General features: G+C 41.1%; 1 protein-coding gene across 1 annotated transcript; it reads left to right on the top strand.

Annotated features, from left to right (window-relative positions):
* The first annotated feature begins 2607 nt into the window (after positions 1 to 2607).
* On the top strand, positions 2608 to 5832 carry LOC308281076 (vitelline membrane outer layer protein 1-like). The gene is made up of 4 exons (XM_080721160.1): positions 2608 to 2912; positions 3055 to 3164; positions 4628 to 4750; positions 5458 to 5832. The coding sequence occupies exons 1-4, from the start codon at positions 2754 to 2756 to the stop codon at positions 5675 to 5677; spliced, it is 612 nt and encodes a 203-aa protein (XP_080577286.1). The 5' UTR covers positions 2608 to 2753; the 3' UTR covers positions 5678 to 5832.
* Positions 5833 to 9491: the final 3659 nt, after the last annotated feature.

Here is a 9491-nt window from a genome sequence, read left to right as displayed (position 1 = left end):
TTCACTGAGGTTAAGGTTAGGGTTAGAGTTAGGGTTAGGGTTAGGTTTAGGTGGTCGCACCTCCGCGCGGTCCAAGCGAACAAAAAGGAGCGCTCCCTAGCTCTGGTTCAGCCAATCAAAAGCTTTAATGGGTGGGGTTTGCCCAGAACTCACGTGCGTTTCCAAATAACACGTCAGAGGCGGGTGTTCCGGTAAGTTAGGCGATAACCTCAGTAAGGGACAGATAACATGCAGAGATGAACTCACTGGCCCGCACACATATAGGTTACCCACGACAAATAAGATAAAAAACACTCAGAGCCAAGAGCAAAAGGGACAGTAATCAATTCAGTGCAAATCTCCATTATAACAAAATAATAGTGTATCTGTCTTTGGAGGTAGCCCAAACAACCAGTCAATATGACAGACAGTCATAGACAGTATAGGCAGTAAATATGACGTTATATCAATATACCTTTAAAGCCACTCGGGCTATCACTGTATCTATAGTACAACAAACGCTATAATAAGGTATACTGTAGCAGCATAGAAATTCTAAACTCACAGAAGAACAGTGGTTCAAGTCTAAAGGCACAATCTGTAACACAAACAAACATTGAGTTAAGGCCCATTCCCACTGGGCCAGATAACAGATAAAAAAATCTCTTTCTCCAGATATGTTTCCATTCAAAGTGGATGGTAGATACAGATAAAAAATATATATCTTCCACAGATAAAAGAAATATCTGTGGCAGATATTATTTTTATCTGTATACCATACACTTTGAATGGAAAACATATCTGGAGAAAGAGATTTTTTCCCAGTGGGAATGGGCCTTTAGTCTCACACATTTCCCTGGTGGATGTTCTGTTGAGTCCAATTCTCATCAACCAAACTTTCACAATAATACAAAGTGTGTTACAATGTTTAACATGAGAGCCAACACATACCCTGTATAGGCGATCAGTGAATGCCCAGGTTGTTTGTGCACACGATTCACTTTATTGTCACCGCCTGCATGCATGGTAAAATACACCAGTGTGAGAACTCATATTTAATTCATAAAAGACTGTTATGCAGCCGCAATGCTAGACAGAGCCTACCTCCAGACCTGTGTGTTAACGCAACCTTAGTTATAGTGGCCTAGTGAATATTAAACAGGGGCTCAAAAATATTTAGAATCACTGAACTAGGCTGAGCCAATCTGACCCATTTTTTGTTTTGTCTCAAAGGTCTAATCAGACTGTCTGGGTTAAACAATTACCTTATGAACAGATGTATATATAACTTATACCAATAACCAAAGTTTGTCTGGCCAATCGAAACACTTTAGAGCCTTTCTTTTTATCAGTTTGATAATTTGCGTAGTTACTGCACGTTGGCTTTGTAGGGCAGCAGAGCAAAGAGAAAAGGTGGTTAAAGTCATTCACAAACACACATGCATGCACACATGCATGCGCATGCACGCACACACGCACCTGGCTGTGGTGGTGGAGAGGGAGAGCTCTTCTCTATCTTGTCCTCTTTCCGTGATTTCTTCATCAGCTTGCTTTACTAGCGTGGGTACAATTTCCCCCTTAAAATGCCAAATGTAGGTGTACAGATTATGATGACTGAAGCAAAGGACATCTTTAATAATGACTTCTTATCTTTAAGTCATTACTAGTGAATATCTGTATGATCTTTCTTGCGTGCATTGTCCCCACCCCTAAAGAGGGGGGTCTGGGGGTCCTCCCCCAGAAAAATGTTAACATAGTAGATGTCATTTCCTGTGTTCCGGTGAATTTTGGGAGTTTGTTACAAAATCCAGGAGAAATCCAGGAGATTCCCAGGAGATGGGGTCAAAATCCAGGAGGCTCCTGGGAAATCCAGGAGCATTGATATCTAAGACACACACACACACACACACACACACACACACACACACACACACACACACACACACACACACACACACACACACACACACACACACACACACACACACACACACTCGCCACAGTGAGCTGAACACATTGATGTTTTTATTTTCATTTTCTGTCTAAGTGTGTAGGAGTAGAAAGGTGCCAACGTTTTGAGGAGAACTTGCACTGACTGACTAGTATGCCTGATAGATAAATAATGACAATATCTAATATCTAGTGTGCTCGCCTTTCAGGCAAGCCCACAATAATGACAATATCTAAAGTGTGCTCGCCTTTCAGGCGAGCCCACAATAATAATAAAGATAATAAAAAGTTAAAGACGTAAAAAGATTTGAGAAATGAAAGAGTCCAAAAGGCAAAAGAGCAAATAGAAAATATAAGAGCATCCCCAATGGGAAAACCCTGGGAAAACCCATGACTCTATGCCTGCCCAGATCCCTAATATGGTGATCTGATGGGTGGTGCTGTTTCAAGAACAGAACCTATTACCAATCACACTGATTACAAATAGTTAAAGATTAAAAGTTACTATTAGTCACCACTAGGTTACAGGAACTTCCTGGGGTCACCTCAGATTAGCATAGGTCTTCTGTTCATTGATTGGCTAAAAGCGATGCCCTGCCTCTGATCTTGAAAGGTATATTTGTGTCCACATGTTGTTCTGTCTCCACTTCATCTGATTTGACCCCTGGAAGATAGTCACTTGCTGTGGTTGCTCTTTTGGGATCTCCTCTTAATTCCACAGACCGCACTGCTGCACACAGACTGACACACATACAGTATACCACCCCCTCAGCCAGCAGTTATAAAAACCCAGACGATTTCAACGCAAACATCCGTCTACAGCAATGCTCCTGACCATCCTGCTTGTGTTTGCTCTCTCTACAAACTCCCTGACGGAAGGGACAACAGATACTCTCTTTGTTAATAATGGTGGACGTTGGGGTGGATGGGACTATAAGGAAATGTGCCCATCTGGCTCATATGCTGGAGGCTTCAGCATTCGGGTGAGAAAATGTACTTCTTACATTTATGTATTCCATGTACCTTTTTGTTTTATCACTTTGCTGCTGAATGTTTAATGTCTTCAACCCACTGATTAAAGTTTGAACCCCATTATGCTCTTCTTGGTCTGCATGCCTTTCACAGGTGGAGCGCAATCAGGGCGGAGGTGACGACACAGCAGTGAATGGCATCAAGCTGTACTGTTTGAGGTCGGGTGGCGTTAACGCCGGTTCTGTGACGTCAAATGATGGACAGTAAGTGTAATGTCATTGTCACCTTAGAGTAGGGTGACCAGATGTCCCCCTTTGGGTGGGACAGTCCCACATTTCCCTGACTTTTCAGGCGTCCCCCAAATTGAGACACTGTCCCACATTGTGACTGTCAGGCTCTAATAAATCAAGCTAGTCTGGACACATTTATTTTGTTGAGAGAAAAATTTCAAAGGAGCCGCTGCAGCAACGTTGATCTATTCTAAACAAAAGCAAAATAGGTGGAGTAGTCTACTAGAATCAAGCTAGAACACATTTAAGCCTACACGCTAGTTTTAAAAATTAAACAATGTAATTGTTGCATTTTTCCTACAATATATGTTTTAAACCTGCAACAATAACATTAGAAATATCCCCAGGCTATAGCAGGTTAATACAAAAAAATATAGGCAGTAGGTTATTAGTCTATCAAGGAATTTAATAGCAACTTAAGTAATAAGGTGCTATTAACTCCATCGCCCGCCCGTCCCACATTGTCCCACATAAGCGGTACTTCTGTCCCTCAAATGAACAATTTGGATCTGGTCACCCTACTTTAGAGTCACCACAAGGCTTTATGTCAAACAAGTCATGGGTACCGAGGCTATTGTGTCTGTAGCCTGGGATAGATAACATTTTTGGTTTTCTGATCTGATTTTGTGAGGAACAAAAACAATGTGACATCAACCGGAACCAACCACCGGATTTTTTTTTTATGGATCTCACAGCTCAGTTTTAGGCGCTGTTCAGACGACGCCGTTGTCAGACGACATGGCATGCACATTACATCATTTTGCACAATAACAAGTGAGAACGCAACAACATTTTGATGTTTTCTATAAAGACCTTTGTCGTCTTCAAGGGGCCTGGCTTAGTAGCTGCACTGAGATGAACTCATTGTTTTAGGCCCACACACATATAGGTTAATCACTGCAATACAATAGCAACACTCAGAACCAAGTGCACTTGGCATGACAAAGCACTGCAAATACACTCTCAAAAGGATAAAAGCCATGAACGCCTTACTAGGACCCAAGGTGGAGGGGCCTTGATTATTTTATACTTGAAAAATAGCAGATATACAAGGTTAATACTGCAAGCTTGTAGATCTGCTATTTTTGAAAAGTCGTGTCAATGTGTGCACATCTTTGAATATATGTATTTTTTTAAGTGAACATTTTGTAACTAAAATTTTGCTTCAACTGAACTGGGGGGTCCCTGGAACTAAATATTTTGAGATGGGGGTCCGTGGCCAAATACATATCATTTTGGGGGTCCTTCACATGAAGAAAAGGTTTGAGCACCACTGACATAGAAACACATTTTTCAAAAAACCTTAGAATCTGGTACGACACCCCTGAACACAGAACCACAGCGTAAAACACTTAGGCTACTACTTTTTTCTATTGTTTGTTTCAGTATATGTTATACACATTAACAATCCATACTTTTTTCTTCTTCTCCTATAGCTGGGGTGACTGGCAGCCAGAGTATTGGTGCCCTGGCTCTGGTAAGCTGGTAGCTTTCCAGCTGAACGTGGAGCCCAGCCAGGGTCGCGGCGATGACACAGCCGTCAATGACATCAACTTCAGGTCAGTGGTGTAAAGCAGGGATTCCCAAACTTTTTTTGTCTCAGGGCATCCCATAAATACTTTTTGAATCTGAGGCACCCTTACATTATAATTTTCACTCCCAGCACCTTATATCTATAGCATATCGTCGTTGTCGGTTGGAAACCTTGTGTGTCCAAAACCGTTCATTTTGTATTTATCATCTATAAAATTTACTAAACTAGTGAAAACAGCAGATCTACAAGCACACATCGCGAGGCGTTGTGTGCATGTAGATCGGCTGTTTTCACTAGATTTGTGCGACAGTCTTGTATGATGAAGCAGGGCTTTGCTTTACCAAAAGACGTACACATTTGAAACTTGGAGATACGAGGTTTCTGACAGACAGTGACGATACTTTAGTGATTATGTTGCGAGGATAACGTTGAGATAATAGCCATTTTGGTTAGAACTGATTGAAAATAACTTTGTACTTCAAGTTTAAAATGATACTAAATATTTTTTCAAGCGTCCAAATAAATTCCATATACCGGTATTATCAAATTATCTCGCGGCACCCCTGGACTGCCGTCGCGGCACCCCAGGGTGCCCCGTCACCCACTTTGAAAACCTTTGGTGTAAAGTGTATTTACTCAAGTATTGTACTTTTTTTTACAATTTGGAGGTATTTTTTTTTTTTTACTTTACTGGAGTATTTCCAATGTTTAGTACTTTTACTTCTACTCAAGGTGTGGAGACGGCAGTGTGGTCCTCGGCCGCTCCGGACTGACCTGGGGTAGGTGGGGCGGCTGGAGCAACGAGTGCACCACAGGAATCTGTGGCATCACCACAAAGGTGGAGCCGACGCAGGGCGATGGAGATGACACCGCACTAAACGATGTGAAATTTCATTGCTGTAATAAGCAACTCACCATGACCGTTCTACCCCTGGAGAAATGTAACTTGTAAGTTACATATAAAAAGTAACTTATGAGTTTCTTTCTTGTTTTCAGCGTTAAATTGAGAATGTACATTTGGTGTAGGCCTATATTAAACAAAATATAATATCCTACAAAAAAAAAGTAACATGCCAGCAGAACGTCTGTGTTCCTAAAATAAAAATACCCGGGATTGTTTGGCATTGTTTTACTTTAGTTTTACTTCAGTTTTTTTGTTTTGTTTTGTCTTGTGGTTGTGTTTGTTGTATTGTATTGTATTGTATTGTATTTTGTTTTGTTTTTGTCTGTTCTATGGTTTCTGTGTACTTTGTTCGATGTTATTGTGAAAAATGTAAAACAAAATAAACATTGAGTCATAAAAAAAAATCTGTCCTTTCTCTTGAGGATACTGTTACATGAGTCATGACATTTGATCGTCAATCTTATCACATCACATCTCTATGCATATTAACTAAACTGTTACATGACATTTGATCCTAACAGTAAAACTGTACTTAACTTTACTGTACAAATAAATTGGGCCTATATGCCTCTGAACTGAGTTTTATACTTTTATTTAACAAAGGTTGACATTTTCTTTTGTAAACGTCTGTGTTCCTTGTAAAAGTAAAACTGTAACTTAACTGTAAAAAAAAGAGAGAAAGACTGATATAGTGATAGCTACACCTTTGCTATACCGGTACATATTAATTAAACTGTTGGAAAGTCTATATATACTCTTAAATCACTAATCACTGTCTAATCCAAGGGTCTTCAACAGGGGGTCCAGGACCCCTAGGGGGTCCTCTGAGTTACTGCAGGGGGTCCTCCAAATCTTTGTGTGATAGAAAAAAAATATCTCCTTTTTTATATTAACCACTTAAACCCTAGTGTCCAAATTCTGAGAACTTTAGCCAAAAATAGCCGAACCACAAGCTCACAGCACCTCTTTCGGCAAAGTTCCTTTGCCGGAATTGGAACTTGGAAAATGTGTTAGAAGTACACTAGTATAGAGACTTACACCAGTAAGACTCCCTAATCGGGAGATAAGCGACCGTTGGTCGCTTATCTCCACAAATAGGCCAAAAGTTTGTTTTACCAATTATCAAGACATACGGGCAGTTGACAGTTTGCCATGGTTACTCATTGAAGTTGAATCTCCATATATTGAGATAACCTACGCATCACACTAAGTCTGACCTCACCAGCCCATATTTGGGCATGAGCAACTTATGTCTCCATATATGGAGATATGATGACATCACACAGTCCTCAGCCGATGATGTGGCGTGATGTCATACAATACACAAACGAGCCCTACAGTATAAAGGGGCAATTCTTGCCAGGAAAGAAGCATTTCTTCGACTCAGACCTTATCGCCAGGGTTGGCTTATAGCAGCTGTCGGTAGGACCATATATGGATTCTGTTAGTGTGGATCTCCTAACAGGGCATCATCTGGGATACAATCCCTTTTATGCCCATATATGGAGATCCCTAACAGAATCCCTTTCATGCCCATATATGGAGATCCCTAACAGAATCCCTTTTATGCCCATATATGGAGATCCCTAACAGCATCCCTTTTATGCCCATATATGGAGATCACTAACAGCTAACAGAATCCCTTGTATGCCCATATATGGAGATCCCTAACAGAATCCCTTTTATGCCCATATATGGAGATCCCTAACAGAATCCCTTTTATGCCCATATATGGAGATCCCTAACAGAATCCCTTTTATGCCCATATATGGAGATCCCTAACAGAATCCCTTGTATGCCCATATATGGAGATCCCTAACAGAATCCCTTTTATGCCCATATATGGAGTTCCCTAACAGAATCCCTTTTATGCCCATATATTATGGAGAAATCCCTGCTCTGAGTATCTGACATCAGTGTGATGTCACCTGTTTATGCCCATATATGGAGATCCCTGCTCTGCGTATCTGGTTGCTATGGTAAACAGTTGGTTGCTAGGGTAAAAAAACATGGTTGCTATGGTAAACAGTTGGTTGCTAGGGTAAACAGTTGGTTGCTAGGGTAAAACCATGGTTGCTAAGGTGGTTGCTAACGTACACTAACAAACCAGCAACAACAGACTGTTGCCACAGCAACGTACACAAAGGTTTGTGTACACATGTGGTGTGATGTCATACTGATGCGGAGATATGAGCAGGGCAAAGGTGTGACGTGTGACGTGTGACCGACGGACGGACGGACGGACGGACGGGCGGCCGGTGGAGGTTTTCATAGTAAACTGCTCCCTGACGGTCGCAATCATACACAACTTTTTTTAAATACATTTGTGTCTTTTAAAAATACATTATTTACTGCACTTTTATTTTGAAGGCTGGAGGTTCTGTATACAGTAGGTAACACATTATTGTTCTCAGTCTGATGAAAAAATCACACTCGTGTGAACTGAGCGGTGGTGTGTGTGTGTGTGTGTGTGTGTGTGTGTGTGTGTGTGTGTGTGTGTGTGTGTGTGTGTGTGTGTGTGTGTGTGCCCCCTGTGTGTGTGTGTGTGTGTGTGTGTGTGTGTGTGTGTGTGTGTGTGTGTGTGTGTGTGTGTGTGTGTGTGTGCCCCCTGTGTGTGTTTGTGTGTGAGTGTGCCTGGCCTATGCCTGGCCTATCCTGAACAACAGCGCCCCTCCCTTAACATGTGTGGTCAGAAAAGGTTACTGCAGGCTACATACCCGGAGACAGACAGACAGACAGACAGACAGACAGACAAACAGACAGACAGACCCACACACACGGCCACGTATAGGAGCGTTGTGACCACCGCTCAAAAATATTTACCAGCAAAGTGAACCAGCTTTTTGTTAAACTTTGCACAACAGAAAGTTAACCCAGCAAGCACGGTCAGGACCTGGACCAATCAGTGATGTCTCGATTGGGGCCAGATCAAGTCAAACCATGACTAGTCAGATCTGGCCTAGAATATCACCTGATTTCAACCAACATAAATCCTGCCCACTAAAATCATCCTGGATTAATCAGAGAGGGTCCGATCAAGGTCAGATACATATCACAACTAGAAATACTGTTCCTTCGAAACAGTGTGGGCTCGCTTCCAACCCAACAAATAGGATACTTTAAGGTACTGTAAGGTACAGTACCTTACAGTATTGTACTGTACCTTACTATACTGTACTGCACCTTACTGTACTGTACTGTACTGTACTGTCCTGTAACTTACTGTACTTTACTGTACTCTACTGTACTGTACTTTACTTTACTGTATTCTACTGTAACTTACTGTACTTTACTGTACTCTACTGTACCTTGCTGTACTGTACTCTACTGTACCTTACTGTACTGTACATTACTGTACTATACTATACTGTACTCTACTGTACCGTACTGTACCTTACTGTACTGTACTCTACTGTACCTTACTATACTGTACTTTACTGTACTCTACTGTACTTTACTGTACTCCACTGTACCTTACTGTACTTTATTCTACTTTACTGTACTTTATTCTACTTTACTGTACTCTACTGTACTTTACTGTACTCTACTGTACCTTACTGTATTGTTTTGTACTTTACTGTACCTTACTGTACTTTACTGTACTCTACTGTAACTTACTGTACTGTACTTTACTGTACTCTACTGTACTGTACCTTACTGTACTTTACTGTACTCTACTGTACCTTACTGTACTGTACCTTACTGTACTGTACTTTACTGTACTCTACTGTACCTTACTGTACTGTACCTTACTGTACTATACTATACTGTACTCTACTGTACCGTACTGTACCTTACTGTACTGTACTCTACTGTACCTTACTATACTGTACTTTACTGTACTCTACTGTATTGTACTTTA

Source organism: Nannobrachium achirus (assembly GCF_963921795.1).
Source record: "Nannobrachium achirus genome assembly, chromosome: 3".
NCBI lineage: Eukaryota > Metazoa > Chordata > Actinopteri > Myctophiformes > Myctophidae > Nannobrachium > Nannobrachium achirus.
This window is presented reverse-complemented; position numbering and strand designations above follow the sequence as displayed.